Source organism: Chiloscyllium plagiosum, chromosome 29, assembly GCF_004010195.1.
Source record: "Chiloscyllium plagiosum isolate BGI_BamShark_2017 chromosome 29, ASM401019v2, whole genome shotgun sequence".
Lineage (NCBI taxonomy): Eukaryota > Metazoa > Chordata > Chondrichthyes > Orectolobiformes > Hemiscylliidae > Chiloscyllium > Chiloscyllium plagiosum.
The window spans coordinates 24,399,941-24,418,912 of record NC_057738.1 but is presented as its reverse complement, the minus strand read 5'-3'; the positions used below and the strand labels follow the sequence as shown (position 1 = coordinate 24,418,912).

Here is an 18,972-nt window from a genome sequence, read left to right as displayed (position 1 = left end):
CTACCTGCCTATCTTCTTTTCCACCTATCCACTCCACCCTCCTCCCGCCACTGACCTATCACCTTCATCCCCTCCCCCATTCACCTATTGTACTCTATGCTACTTTCTCCCCACCCCCAACCTCCTCTAGCTTATCTCTCCACGCTTCAGGCTCTCTGCCTTTATTCGTGATGAAGGGCTTTTGCCCGAAACGTCGATTTTGCTGCTCCTCGGGTGCTGCCTGAACTGCTGTGCTCTTCCAGCACCACTAATCCAGAATCTGGTTTCCAGCTCTGCAGTTATTGTTTTTACCTCGTTGATCTCTTCATCCCCCTGATGTTTGTGGGATGTTGCCAATATGTCATTGAAAGTGAAGACGTTTTGATGTGCCCTTTTGGATATGTCATTCTTTTCCAAAGTGCACGGAATTACTTTGGAAACAGGATGAATGATTTTGTCTCCCTGAACTGAAGTTATGATGTGTCAGCTTTGGTTCTGTGCAGCACCCCATTCCAGACTCTGAACTTCATCTCTTTAAGGCTCATGATCTTTGTTGGAGGGGGTGATGTGGAGGTGCCGGCGTTGGATTGGGGTGGACAAAGTTAAAAATCATGCAACACCACATTATAGTCCAACAAATTTCTTTGGAAGTACAAGCTTTCAGAGTGCTGCTCCTTCGTCAGGTGGAGCAGGATCATTGGACTCAGAATTTATAGCAAAAGATCATAGTGACATTATATAGCGCTCTGAAAGTTTGTATTTCCAAATAAACCTGATGGATTATAACCTAGCATTGTGTGATTTTTAACCTTGTTGGAGGGGGCCAGTGTCATACTGTGAGAATGAATGTAACCTTTTGGATAGGATTTTAAACTTCTACTTCAGGTACATGTGGAAGAGAGTAAGGGGAATCTTTCCTGTGTCCTGGCAACTGTTAATCCCTCAAACAATACCACACACATTACCTGGTAGTTATCTGATGGCTGTGTGCAAGGTTCCTCATTACAAATGTGATTAGACTCCTCTGTCTCTATTGTCTGTCAGATAAACATTTCAATGAAACTTGATTCAAAACCCATTAGCACAGGTTAGGCGTTATGGCATTGGGGTTTAAAGTCACTTTTAATCAGATAATCTATTTAACTTTTGGTATCTTTTACAGTTTAGGAATATTTTCTGGTAATACTATTTCCTAATAAACAGCTGTTGAATATTGCCCACAAATGTAGTGGTTTACGTTAATCCTTCAATATGGACTTTGCATCCATATAGTTTACATTGTGATTCTAGTGTCCTAAGGGGTACGCCTGACAAAAAAAAAGAAATAAAATCACTCCCTATCTTCTCTGGTACAAGTAAACAACAGGATGAAATATTGTGCAGCGATTTTAGAAGTTACATCTGGTTCAGTCTGAGCACAATGTCTTCTGACTTATCCATTATTGTTTCGTGTATTATTTTTGGTTAGATTGCTGGATTGTCTTGTTATGTGTATGTGATGGAATATTTAATTGACCATTTTTGCCAATAATTTTATTTTAAGAAAGGCATGGGTAGGGTGAATTAAAATATTTTAAAAGGGACCAAAGGGGCAACGTTTCATGTAGAGGGTGGTACGTGTAAGAATAAGCTGCCAGAGGAAGTGGTGGAGGCTGATGCAATTACAACATTTAAAAGGCATCTGGATGCATACATGATTAGGAAGGGTTTAGAGGGGTACGGGACAATGCAGGTGAATGGGACTGTATTAATTTAGGATATCTGGTCAGCATGGACAAGTTGGACCAAAGGTTCTGTTTCTGTACTGCACAACTCTATGACTATCATGTCATAATTATGCCCAGATTATCAATTTTGTTTTCTATTATTTGAATTGTTTTAATTTTCTCTCTGGTCACAGCCTTGAGAGGACTTTCATCTAATGAGCTGTTTTAATTTGAACTTGTGCATTATGTATAACCTTCATACTTGACAACTACTTCCAGGACAACTGCAAAATGGTAATGATGAAGAGATGTCCCAATCCAGTCTACAGGAAGCTTCTTTATTGCTGGAAAGATGGTCTCTGTGAATAATGTCCAGTTTCTAAATTGATTTGTTTTTCCAAATTGTCATTTGGCTAGCTGAAAAGAATCATTTTTGATGCTCCGTTAGCATGCCAAGCCAAAGCCATTTAGAAGCCCAAAATCAACCACAATGAAAATGATAATTTGTTAGACTTCCTTTTAATTCAGTGACTGTGAAATATATTCCGAGACTTGACTCACGCAAAAGGGTTTCATGAATCCAGACCACAGGCTGTTGGCAGAAGTGCAACGTTGTTCTGAATCTTGACTAGATTCATTGGCTATGTCTACATCCAAGATGACTTTACATACCTTCAGAGCTTGCAAGTTCTATCTTTAATTTGGGGAGCTGCATCTGTTTTGCAGTGCTGAGTTTGTAATACCCTTTTGTATTCTCTTCATTGACCTACACGTTTTGTACTATAAATGCTGAAACATTGTCTAAAAAAGATTGGAATTTGGGACTTCCTTTAGTAAGAGCCGCACACACTGTGGGGTCATATATTGGAGCGATTTTAAATTAGGAATGGATAGGCAGATTTTTCCCAGTCATTAATTTCTAAAACAGTTTGATGACTTTAAAATGGGAATTTGGTGAGATTGGGAATTCACTGGCAAGTAGTACTGAAAGTGTATTTTTGTCAAACTGAGACTGAATGTAGCCTTTCAGCTTCCAAAACTGCATTTATGTTGATAGTTAACTGTCATTCAATTGTAATCAAGTAGTGACAAGATGTTAATTATTTGCGGCTGGAGCTTGACTGACCAGTACTGACTGATGTACACCTGGTATATATTCAAAGTTGTAGCTCCAAAGCAGATGGTTCAAAGCACAGAGGGAATTGCAAAATATTGAGAGCTTTAACACAGGAATTTTGGTGAAGAATTGGAAGGCAATGCAAAATGATTAAAATTTAGGAGTAACAATTAAATATATTATTTGAGTAATTAAATCTAAGTAGATAAAATTAAATACTGGCAAGTTGCAGTAAATGATCCAAATTACATGAAATATGAACCTGTTATAAATAATTATATTCATACTAAAAGTAGAAAATGACACTTTAGGATAACTTGAGATACATCGCCTGCAACTTTAGTGCCATGCACGTACTCAAGAATGGTTCATATACCTGGATAAGGCATGAACAGGAAGTACCTTGGGCTATTTTTGGTTGAGCTCAAGATTTCTGTGCTGCCGTCATTGTAGGCTATATGAGTGATTGAAGCTTTCTTGAATTACACTTTTTAGAAGATGGCCACTCTGCAGACTTGGTGTTCAGGAGGATTGCAAGTGAGTGCCATCTGACAGGGTAAGGAAGCAGGCAGTTCAAGATTCCTTTTGAGCGTAGCTCCCAAATCTCTGGTGCTGGGGGTGACAGTGTAGAGCTCAGGCAAATGCAGGAGTCAAAATGACATCACAGCAAAAGTCTAATGTAGCATCATAAGGATTCAGGATGTGTTGAATGCCTGCTATTTGGGGTAAAAGACCTCTCTGATTAAATCTGTAGGATTCCATGAAGGGGATATTGACATGAGTTTGTGACCTAGAATAGTAGGAGAATGGGAGCAACAGTAGCTGCAAGTTCATCTCCATGTTTCACACACATCTTTCCTTGGTTCTTACTGGGTAAAACCCTGAACTTTCTACCTAAAAACAGACTTCTGGGAGTGCCTTCACAGATATCACCTTCTGTCAGACAGTTATGGGTCAGGCAATAAATGGAAGCCTTGCCAGAAATTGCCACCTTCTGTGAACGGATAAACGAATGGAATTCTGAGTACAGCTCACCTTAGGAAAAGGTGGGGAAGGGGATAAGGTCTCCAGTTAGGTCTAGGGGTGACTTGCTAAAATGAGATCAGAGATGAGGGAGTTCAGTTTGGTAGAAGATGGGCAGAGCTGAACTATACTCCTTAGATCAGTGATGGCTAAGGGGAGTTTTAATAGAGGTTCAAGATCTTGAAGCATTTGTAAGAGTCAATAAGGAGAAGCTGTTTCCACAGTGAGAGAACACAGCTTGAAGATAATTGGCAAAAATAAAGGCGAGGAACATGTTCAAATAAAAGCAAAATACTGTGGAAGCTGGCAATCTGAATAAAAACAAAAAGTGCTAGAGAAATTCAACAGGTCTGGCGTCTGTGGAGAGAGAAACCGAGTTAACATTTTGAATCCAGTAATGCACGGTGGTACATTTGCAGGGCTATGAGGCGTGGGGCTAATTTTTCAAAGATCAGGCCAACCCAATGAACTGAATAGCCTCCTCCTGAATCCAAGTCTATGAAGCACTATAGGCAAAGGACTAGACTTATGGTTAGGCCAGAGTGAGTCACGATGCGATGACATTAGCATTCCAACTGCGTTTTAAAGCCCTATATTTTCATGGTCATTGTTACCCAATTTTTTTTCTGCCTATTAAAACTGACTTCAACTCCTCACACTTCCTGATGAAGTTAGTATTTTCACTCTGGATTATTATTCAGTTATAGTCCCTATAACATAGTCACAACAGAACCACATCCTTTTAGCAGTCCACGGGAAGAAAATAACAAGTGAGTGTCATATTTTGGCAAGCCAATACAGAGTATAGCCGAGTTGATAAAACAGGTGCTCTGAAAAGGGGAGAGAGGAAATCAGCCAGTGACTCAATCTTGTTCTCCAAGGGCTACTTTTCATTTAATATGGAGCACCATTGGTGAGACTTAACTGTTGGACAGTAATGCTCAGAAACACTTTTTTTGTATTCTGTGCTTATCTTTTCAATCCATTTGATGTAGGGAGAGTTGAGTCGAGACAATTTTGTTAATGATGGCTGTTGCTTTCAAAAGTAATAGTTTTGTCTTGATTTCTTTTGTCTCCTGTAGTTTTATAAGATCCTTTCTGTAGAAAAGAAATCTGGGGAAGGAGAATAATGTTATAGGAGCCCAGAGTTCTGCAAACCATCTTTCAGTATAGTTGTAATGCACCCTCTGTGGACCTCAGCTGTGAGTATATAGGTATTATTCAAGCCATAAAATTACATTGTCACATCTGAAACTGTTTTAGCTGTTGAAATGGAGACTTAAACTTCAAAGCATTCAATAGCATTTCCAGACTGCCCTCGCTGGCAGATCACCTTGATATTAAATTCCACTCAGATGGAGAGTGTGGGGCAATTGCACTGTTATTATGTTAGCAGAACTGTTTTTCATACAAAGATTTTTTTTAATAGGGTTAGTGCCAGATGTGTTCAAAAAAAGTTGAATTTAGGCATCTGTGAACAATTGCAGGAAAGTACTTTATTTCAAAATAGGAGATTTTTGCTATTTGTTTGCATGTGTGTTTGTGTGGTGCGCGCAAACACAAACACACACAAGCAAACACGTGTCTGTGCGAGTAAGTGCACAAATACTCATTAATTTAAATTTTTGTTTTCCACTGATTGCTTCATTCATCATTTCGCATTTCTGCCAGTGGAACCAGTTGGAACAGATCCATATTTTTCTATATTAAAGTTGTTGCACTGCAACTTCCAAAATGAGAGATGAACTTTATCCCACTTAGTTTAAAAAAAACTAATAGCTGCTGCTTTGTGTGTGGGGCACGTTTGAAGGTCTAACCATAAAAGCCCAATTTGCAAAGATTCTTTTGAATGGGCTGCGCCATAGACTGATTGGCGAGACTTTTATACTTGGATGGAGGAGAAAGGTGACAAAAGGTGTGGCTATTCGCACAAAATTCCTGCACTACATATAGCAATATCTTTAATTTATTTGTTTCTGCAATAATTATGCCACTTATAACTTCACCTGTCTAGCAAGAAAGGAGCTTGTTTGGATTGGATATCTGTTTTGTACACCCATACCTCAATTTTGTATCTAATTAAATTTGTGCACGATGTAAAATGGGCTTCAGGAGCAACCTTCCTGTCAGGTGAGTTAGGCTGAAAACTAATAGATTGATGTCATGGAGAGAAACTGATTAGGATGAACTATGTTAGTGGTGCAGTTGAAAATACACAAAGAATGACATGGTGTGCAAGTGGCATGAGATTTGCACTCATTGTACACTTGGACATACGCCACCAAGGCTTGAGGGTGCTTCAGTGCCTGAACTTGGAGGCTATTTATTTTCTGATCTAACATAAAACCTTCTAGCATTCCACTGTGCAGTCAAAGTCTGTGATGTGCAATACATTCCTTGCATCACTGGGCTTCTGTTTCCACCCTTTCTATCTTGCAGGCTCCTGCAGTACATTTCACACTAGCAGAACAGAGTGAGCTTGAAGGTTGCAGCTTCATCACCCACAATGCTTACATGATTGTGGCATTGTGAGAACTGCATCTTGTGTTCAGAGGCTCTATTGCCTGCAATGCTAGTACAGTCGGTTCTGATATAACATGACAGTTCCATTCCCGTGCGATCTCTCATTATAAGAAAATCGCACAACAGCCATGCCATTTAAACTAATGGGGCCAGAATTGCATTTGTGTTCTCCAAATAACATTCTAAATTCTACAATTGCATTAAAGCCAACCTGTGTTGAAGGAACTGGTTATAGCAGAAACGACTGTAATCTGTAAAGCCCTTTGTCATTTTTGTGGAGATGTGAGCTTTCCCATTGTCTGATCCAGATAGATAACTCCTCCAACTCCAAGAAAAGCAGTGTGAATGCAAGTCATCTGGCTCATGAGAATTAGCTCAAAACAGCAGTTGCATTTATCAATGTGAATTTCTAAAATGACCATTTGGAGAGGTCAGATTATTTGAACAATGTGATTGGTCAATGTGAGCATTTTTATTGATAAAAACATATTGCTGAAACCGAATAAAGGGACTTTAATTCTGGATCTTGAAGTGCTGATGTGATCTGGGGGAACTGACAAGAATTTTTAGTTTTTTCTTAAAACAAATGGTTCCTTTCCCAAATAATGATACAGTCACTTTTAATTACCTCCTCCCACTTGCCCAAAAATACCTCATAAATGACAAGTTTGGACTAAATTAGAATTGTAGGACCTCATCAATAGCCTTTGAAAGGCGTCTGGTTTTGTAACTAGATTCTACAATATGGTGAAGCTGAAAAGCCTGAAATCTCAGAACGCGTGGTGACTGTCCTCGAACATGTTTGTTGAATGTGTACTGAACTGTGTCTTTCAAGGGGCTGAATAGCCTGATCCTTTTGCTTTTGTGTGTTTTTATTTGAAGTGATGACTACAAGCTCTTAAAATGTGTAAGTTGGTGTGAGGAATGCTTTGACTGAAATCTCTTATTTAAAAATCCACCTGTATGTAAATATTTACAGAAAAGAGCTTAAAAGCTCAAAAGCAGTAGGTCTGTGTCTCTCTCGTAGTCAAATAAACCTGTCGAACAGGAAGAGTCATTTGAGTTCCAGACATTTAGATCCGGCTTATATTAGTAACTGGGGTGACCTTGGTAAGCTGCTAACTGGGTGCAGTAGAAATGGGCCTATTCTATTTAGTTATTGAAAGCCTCAACTGTTTGATTATCCGGTGACGCCTTATGCTAACATCCCTCATAACCTGGAGCAAGATGAAAGATAAATATTTTCACAGGCAGAGATAGTGGTGCACCGTGTGCAAAGCCCTCATCCAGATGTATGTACTTGTAGATCTTTTATTACAGATGTTCTTTGGAGTTGATTTCATTATTGCGAGGATGAAGAGCCTTGAGTGACCATGTGAACCTTGATCAGGAAAGGTGTAAGTTGGCAGATCTCAATTCAGAATGAGGGTGAGCTGTTTGAATGGAAGTCTGTTTGTTGGGGAGATGTAACTCACACTCCTGGTCTTAATTGCTGTTGATGGAAGTGAGGATATTTGATGAAGGACAGGGTCAAAGTCAACTTTGAGGTCTTTCTCCCTCAACATTTCATACTCTGCCATAAGTTGTTAAAGCTAAAAGCTGAATAATGCCCACAGGGTGAGAAACTGGAAGGTGACTGAGGAACTGCCCTTAGGAAGAGCAGGAAGAAAATTGGGGAGAGACAATGCAGAGGAGGATATTTTACTGAGACACAGTTAAGAATAAAGGAATCCACTTGACTGGCATCTCATCCCCATCTTCAACGTAGGTTTCTTTCATCACCAGCTGTGGCAGTAATGTGTACCACCGACAAGGTACACTGCAGCAAAGCGGCAGATTACCTAGAGTCCTTCACAGGACCCACCACATGAATGGACAGGGCAGCAGATAAATGGGATTGTCACATTCAAGTTGCCCTCTGAAATGCAAGCTATGCACTGTTGCTGGGTCAAAATCCTGGTAGTCTGTTTCGGACTGCACCATGCGTATATCTGCACCCTAAGAACTGCAGCAGTTCAAGAAGGTTCTATGCCACCATCTTCTCAATGGCAATTGGGGTTGGGCAGCCAATACTGGTCCAGCGAGCGATGAATGCCCACATCTCATGAACAATTTCTTTCAGCTTTACATGTAGCTTACATTGTTTTAAAATTAGATTAACAAATAGGTTTAATGGCTGCACTCTTGCTCTCTAGTCAGAACTTTGACAATAGACAATAAGTGCAGGAGTAGGCCATTCTGCCCTTCGAGCCTGCACCACAATTTGAATTCAATTCCTGAGTCATGACCACCTCCAAGCCAGCACTCTAGTTTCATGATGAAGGAATGCTATACTGTCAGAGGTGGTGTTTTACTGACGACACCTCTCTGCTCCTTGAGTGAGTGTTAGCAATCTCATTGTTTTGAAGACTATTGCAATTTTCAATGATCACCTTGGTTAATACCACTAAATAAAAATAAACCAATTATTCGCTTGTTATCTCACTGTCTTTATGGGAGTTTCTGTACAGAAATTTATGTCTGCATTTCTGAACTTAGTGTTCCTGTACTTTGAATTGTAGTCATTGACTGTGAAGTACTTTGGGTGTGCCCAAGATGTGGAAAGGTACTCTATAAATGCAAGTCTGGTTGACTCATCTGTACAAGCAGTAAAAATTGCTACATATGGGGGAAAGGACATGGAAGAGTGAGTGTGTGTGAAAAGTCTGATCTAAGGTTTGATATTCATAATCGGGATGGAAATGATGACAGACAAGTCTTTTTGTGACCTGTTGTGCTGTGGTGTTTATCAGACTGTGAAATCAAAAACTAGGAACAGTTGCAGCTAAGTGATTAAGTGAGTACATTTCAATTCATGTACCAATCCCTAAAGTACTCTTGATCTACCCCCATGATTTTAGAACATGAATATTATATGCTTCAGAGCCTGTACCATCTATCTGAGTAAATGAACTATGTCAGGACTTTCTGCTTGTGAAGTGCGAGCTGTGGGAGAGTACAAATATAAATAACCAGTTCTCTTTGAAATCTTTGTTCTTCTTCCCTCAGTTTCTGGTTTATATTGTGATTTACTAGGTGCATAGTCATAGAGTCATAGAGATATAGAACACGGAAAAAGACCTTTTGGTCCAACTCGTCCATGCTGACCAGATATCCTAACCTAATCTCATCCCATTTGCCAGCATTTGGCCCCTATAGCTCTAAACCCTTCCTATTCATATACCATCCAGATGCCTTTTAAATGTTGCTATTTTACCAGCCTCCATCACTTGTCGTTCCATACACGCACCGCCCTCTGCGTGAGAAAGTTGCCCCTTAGCTCCTTTTTAAAACTTTTAATTCACCCAATCCACGCCTTTTTCTAAAAGTTGTATTGGCAAAAATGGTCAATTAAGTATTCCTTCACTTGCAGATGACAAGACAGAACAGCAATCTAAGCAAATATTATAGACAAATTAGTAATGGATAAATCAGATGAGATTGAGACTGAACCAGAAGCAACTTCTAAAATAACTGCACAATATTTCATCTTCTCGTTTGGGCGGCACGGTGGCACAGTGGTTAGCACTGCTGTCTCACAGCACCAGAGACCCGGGTTCAATTCCCACCTCAGGCGACTGACTGTGTGGAGTTTGCACGTTCTCCCTGTATCTGCGTGGGTTTCCTCCGGGTGCTCCGGTTTCCTCCCATAGTCCAAAGATGTGCAGGTTTGGTGAATTGGCCATGCTAAGTTGCCCGTAGTGTTAGGTAAGGGGTAAATGTAGGGGTATGGGTGGGTTGCGCTTCGGCGGGTCGGTGTGGACTTGTTGGGCCAAAGGGCCTGTTTCCACACTGTAATGTAATCTAAAAATATACTGAACAATGTAGGGGATGATTTTAGGAGGTTTATCAATGAACTGGGCAGTTTGTTTAAAACCGTATTAGTCAGCTTGTGGTAGACTTGCTGTTGGTTGCTCAGATTAAGGTATTCATTTAGGTATTGATGTAACTCTGCTTTGAATAAAGTAGTTCTCTTACATTCTGGGGAATCAATATGTGTAACTTTTTTGAAGCTAGTGTAACTTTAATAAATGCAACAAAGTTTTTTTATGTTTTATTTTATTTATATTTAGCTTTTGGTGTCGTAACTCATCCCAAATGAATGACAAGAAGCTTAGTCAAAGAGGTAGATTTTAAGGAGCAATGGAAAGGAAGTGCAATGGTTTAAGGAAGAATTCTAAAGCTTGGGTCCCAGGCCATTGAAGGTGTGAAGGAAGTCAGCAATGCACAAGTGGAGGAGTACAGTGTCCTTGGATGATTGTGTATGGCTGGAGGGGGTTTTCAGAGATGGGCAAGGGTGAGGGCATGGAGGAATTTGAACACAATGTGAAAATCTTAGCAGTGTTTGTAAAGGAAAATGAAGGATATGTTGGGTGTGTTATTTTCTGTTAATAAGTGAAGCTATCACAAAATATCTGAAGGGATGTAGGTTTTTTTTATTTATCATTTAAATGGTGGGCATTGTCCATCTCCTGTTGCCTTAAGAAGGTGGAGGGTTGAGTTAATGATGGAGTGGAGTTGGTCTTCACTCTGTTGTAAAACAATGGCAAATACTCGACAGGATGTTGATTGAAATCTCACTGTAGTGGTCCAAAAACTTGAATTCTGTTTCAAGAGGTCTAGAAATTAAAAGTTGATATTAGTACAAGTGATTAGGAAGCTACTGAATTGTTGCCAAAAAAAAGCCTGCCTGGTTTACTAATGCCATACAGAGAAGGGAACCTGGCATCTTTATTGACCTTTATGACTCCAAAGGATCCTTTTGTCTTATGACTGACAATTTGTCAGATCTCAGGTGGAGTATTATGTCCAGTTCTGGGTGATACATTATAGAAATGATATAAATACATTGGAGAGAATGCAAACCGATTTGCTAGAATGGTACCAGGTACGAGAAACTTCATCTGTGAGGTCGAAGATATTGGGACTGTTCTGCTTGGGGACAAGGTGGCAGAGAGAAGATCTGATGGAGATTTTCCAAATCATGAACAGGATGGACAGAATAGATAAGGTAAAGCTGTTTCCTCTCATAAAAGATGAGACTGATAGATGTAAAGTGATGTGCAAATGAAGCAAGAGTGCTGTGAGAAAAGATTGTCACACAGCGAGTAGTTAGGGTATGAAATGCACTACCCAGAAGTGTGGTGGAGGCAGGTTCAATTGAGGAATTGAAGAGGGCATTGGATGTTTTATTTGGTTAGTAATAAAGTTAAAGGTTTGCACATCACTTCACATCTGTACCCTCTCATTCGCATCTTTTATGAGCAGAAATACCTTTACCTTATCTATTCCGTCCATTCAATTCATGACAAAGTCTCCATTGTCTTACCAGACCACAGGGCTGCTCTCTTTTGTAGAGAGAGAGAGAGAGAGAGAGAGAGAGAGTGAGAGAGACAACTGGTGGTGGTTTAATTTGGAGGTCACCATTCTTCAAGTGTGAGGGAGGTGACTGAGAAGTAAAATCCTTCATGGTAACTTCAGCCAATGTAGGAATTGAACCCAGTAGAGCTAACCAACCCCACTGATAGTGTGCAGGGAGATGGGGAAAATCCAGGACATTGATAGTATGATGTCTTAAAGGTAAGCATTGCCGCCTCACAGCATCAGGGACCTGAGTTCAATTCCACCTGCAGGTGACTGTGTGGAGATTGCACACACTCCCTCTTTCCGCATGTGTACCTGCAGGTGCTCTGGTTTGCTCCCACAATCCAAGGATGTGCAAGTTAGATGGATTGCCAGTGGGCAATTTAGCATTGTGTCCAGAATGCAGAAACGCAGGGTTACAGAGATAGGGTAAGGGAGTGGATTTGAGTGGGATGCTATTTGGAGAGTTGGTGTGGACTCAATGGGTCGAATGGCCTGCATCCATACTATAGGCATTCTATGATTTCTATGATTCTATGATTGACATTAGGTAATAGAGCCGGTGTAGATGTGATGGGCCATTCTGCACATATTAAATCTGTGACTTTGCTGTGGTTCAAGAAAACAGCTTATCACTTCAAAGCCAACTAGGGATTAGGAACAAATGTCAGTCTTGCCTGAAATACTATATCCTGAGAGAATTAAAAAATGACAGTTCTTGTCACCCTTTACAACATTCCTCTTTTATCAAATGTCTCTTTGTTTCAACAAGCATTTGGTTTCCTGTAGCAATGCTGCAACATTGATGTGTTTCATCACACAATAATAGGATATGCATTTGCATTTCTGATCTTAGTACTGTTGTTGCCACACTAACAAATGGAATGAAGCAAACACTGTAGAAAATGTGTACATCCAGCCCTTGCAGATCCCACGTTGTGACATACGTCAATCACTGTTTACATAGGAGTTCCCCAGGTCTGAAACTAAGAGTTTCTTTGATGCATTAATTTTCCACTTACAATTCCATGATGCAAAGAATTCACCACATTCTTATTACTTACTCTGTTTTTAAGTGTGTTTTTAGCAGAGGCACTTGTATGTATCGGTTTTGTTAACTAAGAAATATCTGGATGTAAGTTTGCTCGCTGAGCTGGAAGGTTCGTTTTCAACGTTTTTAATGAAAATGAACCTCCAGCTTAACGAGCAAACTGACATCCAGAACCTCAACCTGAGCTACAGATCTTCTCAAAACTCGCTAACTAAGATATATGTCTCAGTGAAGTGGGTTTTGCTCTGTACTCTTAATCCTGAGGTTTCCTTAATTAGAAAGGAAAAATAAATCAGTTCAGGATGTGTTTGAATTTGAGTGAATACAGACATGAAACATGTTGGGCTTCTGCATTTCTAATCTCTAAAGTGTAGGCTTTATTCAGGGCAGTACCTTATGATGGATAATTTATACTATGATTACAATGTTGAAAGACCCAACTAATGAAACTTCAGCAAGATTGGCGAATGTTAATGTCACCTTTTTCTTTACTCTCTTTCCCCCGTTTGTCATACTTAATTTCTGTCACTCTGTGAGTTTTGAACATTTCCCCTCATTGGCCCTTCTACCCCAGACTAGATGTCTGAGTGTCTCAAATTATTTGATCATGGAGAAATAACAGCTTGAGGTCACCCTGTCTCTATCTGATATCACTACTTGACAAAGGGGTGTTGCAAAATGGTTGGCTTTAGCAGCTTGGATTTATTTGGTTCTTCCATATTTTCCTAGAGGTCACCCGAGGTTGTACCATTTGTCCTCACTGTATAAAGATCTACATTATTCAGTCAGGCTTCTGACAGAAGATCATTATATTTTTCCCAAGTTTTATTCCCCTTCTTGCTTGCATACTCGCACTGAACACAGCAAATTCTATTTCAAAGGTATTGAAATACCTTTTGAGACTAGTTTGCCCCAAGTACTATTTCAAATGTAACGTATGCTTTCATTTACAAATTCATGCCGATCTCTAACTTTCGCCTCCAACTTATTTTATACATTTCTTAGCTCCTGGCTTTGAGCTCCACCCATGAACTCAGAACGTGGTTGGAATTTAATGTCCTCCCATCTGGTGATTTTGGTGGCAGGGGGTTTTAATTAGGGATAAAGATGGCAAGTGGTGAGTCCTACCACTTTCCCACCTCTGCACCAGTTTAGGTTGAACGTAGGAAGGTTTGTGGGTGACCCCTCACCCTGATGCCAACTGAGGACTGGTGTGTACTAAGATAGCGGCATAGGACTTGCTTTAGGGATGCCCCGGGGGTTGTTGAACCCCCATGGAGGCTCCTCATTTATAAGCACTCAGGGCTTGATTGAACGAAACTGACATCAGGCAGTGTCACTGAGAGCCAACTTTCTAACTCACCGCCTCTCAACCATTACAAGCTAATATGTTGCCCAAACACTACCCTCTGATCCTAACACCATCATTCATTCACAGCAATGAAGCCACGAAACTGTCTTTCTTCGTCTTCTTATCGAATGTCCAATAGGGAGGAAATCTGCCACCTTTACTTTGTCTGGCCTATATGTGACTCTACACCCACAGAAATTTGATTGACTTTTCATTGCCCTCTGAAATTACCTTGCGAACCATTCTGTTCATGGGCAGTTAGGGATGAGCAACAAATGGCCCATGAAAGAATGAAGAAATAAAGATGACTGTTGCAGCCTCCATTAAAATCTGTTCAAGCTTTCTGCTTCCAAAAGGTTCCGTTTACCATTCACATCTGTCCCCACCAGCCTCAGTTAGGCCATTGTCTCCTGGCATCTGATTTGAAATTTTCACCATCACTTGCCAAATCACCCAGGCACCCTCAGGATGTGGATCTCATGGACATGAGTTCAGAGATGGCATGAGGAAGGTTGGAGAGAAACCATATATTAAAAAAAAATGCAAGCTCAGTGCTTGGGCTAGAGAAGGGAGAGTTAATGGAAGATGAACTAGAAGGGACAGATGCAGAAGAGGAAACAGATCAAATAGTCACAGATAATTCTGGTGACACAGAAATCCATGAACTCCTGATGCTTATTGTTGAAAGCCAGTGTGGAGGAGGGCTTTATGATGATGGCTTGCATTCCAGGATGATCTCAGGATTGTGTTTTCAAAGTTCCTTGGAGAAAAGCCATGAACTGTAGTTATCATTCTCCTGAAGGAATTATATAAGTTCAATTAATTCACAATATGCCACTCAATTTCCAGCCTTACAAAATGTCTAGATTTTCTCTGTAATCTGTTGCGATGGGAGTAGTGCATCTTTTTGCCTTTTGTCAAAAGCTGCCAATATTTCACTTCACAACGTATTTGAATTTTTGATTTGGAGATGCCGGTGATGGATTGGGGTGCACAAAATTAAAAATCACACACAATCTGGTGTTGTGATTTTTGTATTTGAATTTTAATTTACATAGAATTTACAGTGCAGAAATTTGCCCAGTTGGCACCACATGTTGAATTTCCACTGGTTGGCAATGTTCTCTTTGGATTCACTATTGGATTTAGTAATGTCTTTTATATTTATCGCCACTAGTTTTGGTCTCTTTCAGAAGTTGGAACATCCTCTTTATGTTTACCCTACCAAATCTTTATCTTGATTTAAAGACCTAGAATCATGGAATCCCAGCCAGACCCAGCCCCCCTACCTATCCATATAACCTTGCATTTAGCATGGCCAATCCACCTAACCTGCACATCTTTGGACTGTGGGAGGAAACTGGAGCACATGGAGGAAACCCATGTGGTCACGAGGAGCGTGTGCCAACTCTGCACAGACAGTCATCTGAGGTTGGAATTGAACCCAGGTCCCTGGTGCTGTGAGGCAGCAGTGCTAACCACTGTGCCACTGTGTCAACCTTTGTCAGGTCACATCTTGGTTTCACAGGAAAGAATCCTGTCTGTTCTGCCTTTCTTGAAGCGTGCATCCTCCTGGTATTGCCCTTGTAAATCTAGTTTGCCTCTTCTCTGGTGTCTCAATGTCCCTTTCAACAAATGGAGACCAGAACAATTTTCCCTTTTGTCCAAGCAAAACGTGTGAGACAGTGGCAAAAATTCTACTGTTCGATTGATTGCCCAATTTAGTTCACAGATGCATGAGCAATCGGAAATGCTTATTCATGACATATGAACACATCTCAGCCATTGAGTTGCTAAGTTTTCCTTTATCGGTCTAAAGTGTGTGTATGTGTGTGACTGGATAATATATATTTACACCATCTAGCATTTGTGCAACTTGTAGACTTGCACAAATCCTTGATTTCTATTTATTTGTCAACTTCACTATTTCAGTGTTCAGCTAGTCATAAGATCACAAGAAACTGGCAGGAATAACCCATTTGACTCATTTAGCCTGCACCATCATTCACTAATATCTGATGGAGGCCTCCATTCTTTCCTGCCTATCACCCTCAGTCTTCGACGCCTTCATCAAAAATTTAATATATTTGAGGGGGAATTAATTCCATCACTTCTGCTCCAAGTGGAGGACAACTTGAACGACTAACTGCCCTCTCAAATCTGCCTCATTTCTTAAATAGGAAAGTCCTTATTTTTAAAGATTGCCCTAGTCCTAGATTCCCCCCAATGAGGAAATATCCCTTCTACATCTACTCTATCATTCACAGCACCAGGGACCCAGGTTCGATTCTAGCCTTGGGTGACTGTCTGTGTGGAGTATGCACATTCTCCCCGTGTCTGCTTGGGTTTCTTCCAGGTGGTCTGGTTTCCTCCCACAGTCCAAAGATGTGTAGGTTAGGCGAATTGGCCAGGCCAAATTGCCCATAGTGTTAGGTGCATTAGTCACTGGGAAATGGGTCGGTGTGGACTAGTTGGGCTGAAGGGCCTGTTTCCACACTGTAGGAAATCTAATCTAAAAAAGATCACTTCTCATTTTTCTAAACTTCAATGAGTATAGGTCCAACCTCCTCGATCCTTTTTTGCATGATAATTTGCATGGAATCAGTCTAGTGAACCTTCTTTAAACTGCTTTCCATCTGAGTATATCACTTGCCAAATATGGATACCCTAACTGCACACAATACTCGAGATGCAGTCTCACAAATGCACTGTACAGTTGTTGCATGTCTTCCCCATCTTTATGGGCCATTCCCTCTTCATTTGCTTTCCTGAGTACTTGCAGTGCTGCACGCTAAGAACTTGTGAATCATGTAAAAGGACATGTCTTCATAGAATCATAGATCCCCTACAGTGTGGAAACAGGCCACATGGCTTAACGAGTCTGCATGACTCTGAAGAGCATCCCACCCAGATGAAGGCCCCTACTCTCTCCCTGTAACCCTACACTTCCCATGGCTAATCCACCTAGCCCGCTCATCCCTGGACACTATGTGCAATTTCCCATTGCTAATTCACCTAATTTTCACACCTTTGGACTGTGGGAGGAAACCCACGCAAACAAGGGAAGAATGTGCAAACTCCACACAGTCACCTGAGGCTTGTCTTGTTGGTGCGACTTTGTGTGAGCTTTCTGTGCACAAGCTAGCTCGTATTTGATATAACAACAGCAACTATACTCCAAAAGTTTCCCATGTCTGTAAGAGCAACATGTTGAAAGGCAGTCTGTAATTGCGAGATCATTTATTTCCTCTTAATTTTTTTGAAAGTACACTCTGGTATTCTGTCAACATTATAATGTTTCCACTCTGACCTGGAGGAGCAACATTTCAACTCCGATCTGTCATCGTAGGTTTCAGTCGAAATACAAATCACAAAACCAGTGCATAATTTGTTACACTTGTCTAGTGCTAACTTATTGTATGCTGCCAATGGAAACACAGTGAGTCTTGGCTTCCATTTCATTAAGGCTATTGACATCACAATAGATGCCTGAAACATGGACTGTTTTCCATCGGAATGGAGTTGAGGTACAGATAGTCATAGAGTTGTACAGTACGGAAATAGACCATTTGGTCCAACTCGTCCATGCCAATCAGATATCCTAAATTAATCTAGTCCCATTTGCCAGCATTTGGCTCATATCCGTCTAAACTCTTCCTATTCATGAGAACAATCATGATGTGACCAAACAGTTAGATGGGACTGAATAGCCTTTTCCTGATCATTTGCAACTGGTATTGGTCGGCATTATAGTTGCTCTGAAATTATTTTCATGTAGATTAATGTGTCATTGTTGTGTGTGAAGTTTGTTTCATAACTATTGTGTACCTATCAGCTCTAAATGGATATTCATTAATTGCTGTGACGAAAATTTGAGAGAAAATGTCTTTTTATTGATCCCCAGTACCAGTAGTTGTGCTTGTTTGCATGTCTATTTTTTTCCTCAAGGCAACCTCATTGTATTTTAGAACTTGTCCATTTGTAGACTGGAGATCTAGTAGATGTTCAGTGACTTGTCAGCTCAAAATGCTATGAGATTTTCCGATTTTGTTTACCTCATGGCTTGGAAATTGATAGTGGGGTTCGGGGGGTGGGGGGGAGGGGTAGTTATTGGGCAAAAGCCCATATGAGACAGATTAATTTTGGCTGCTGAACATTTGTCATGGGAGAAATGGGAGAGGAGGAGGCTGGAGCCCTTTATTCACTGAATGACGTCCAATCGCGTGTTTGCTCTTTTGTTGCCAGAAATGTGCTGCTCTGAGATACATTTGGCATGCCTGTTGCACTGCTCAGTGCTTTATTTCATAACACGCATGGAACGGATGGTTCTTTTCCACCCCACTCCACGATAGTAAATCCTAGAAAGCCAACTTAACTCTTCTGCTGTTGGGTTTCCCACTTGTGTAAATGATACAAAGCTAAACCCCAGATGCCGAGCCATGCAAAATGTGCTAATCGAGAAACTGACCGACAGGAACTGGCAGTGAGCTCCAGGGTGCCTCATTTGCTGTTGCCCTTGTACGCTCCTCACATGTAACTCTGGGGCTATGGCCCAGCTGGTGACCAGAGTTTGTCACAGCATGGGGGCAAGAATTTTTCAGAAGGTCCTTGGAATGTGTAACAAATCCCTTTAAGCTTTATCAGCCATTCTGCACGTACCATAAGCTCTGTGCATGGGCCAAGCACAGAGCAGGAATGTACTGCAGTGGCCAGAAATGGAGCTAACACACTATTAAAGCTGTTAAATTGTTTCCCACACAGTTTTTTTGGACTGATTTGACAAGTTTATTCCCTGTTCCTCTTTCTTTCAAAGTAACTT

The 18,972-nt window shown here is 40.7% G+C and overlaps 1 protein-coding gene across 3 annotated transcripts in view; it reads left to right on the top strand.

Moving 5' to 3' along the window:
- nkd2b (NKD inhibitor of WNT signaling pathway 2b) overlaps nucleotides 1–18,972 on the top strand; it is a 126,734-nt gene that overhangs the window by 50,801 nt on the left and 56,961 nt on the right. The window contains exon 1 of one of the 3 annotated variants that reach the window (XM_043719327.1): nucleotides 17,593–17,680. The exons of the other annotated variants lie outside the window; for them this stretch is intronic. Within the exon in view, the coding sequence (XP_043575262.1) occupies nucleotides 17,639–17,680 (42 nt within the window). The 5' untranslated portion in view covers nucleotides 17,593–17,638. Of the gene's footprint in view, nucleotides 1–17,592; nucleotides 17,681–18,972 lie in introns of those variants that run through there. 3 annotated transcript variants of the gene reach the window in all.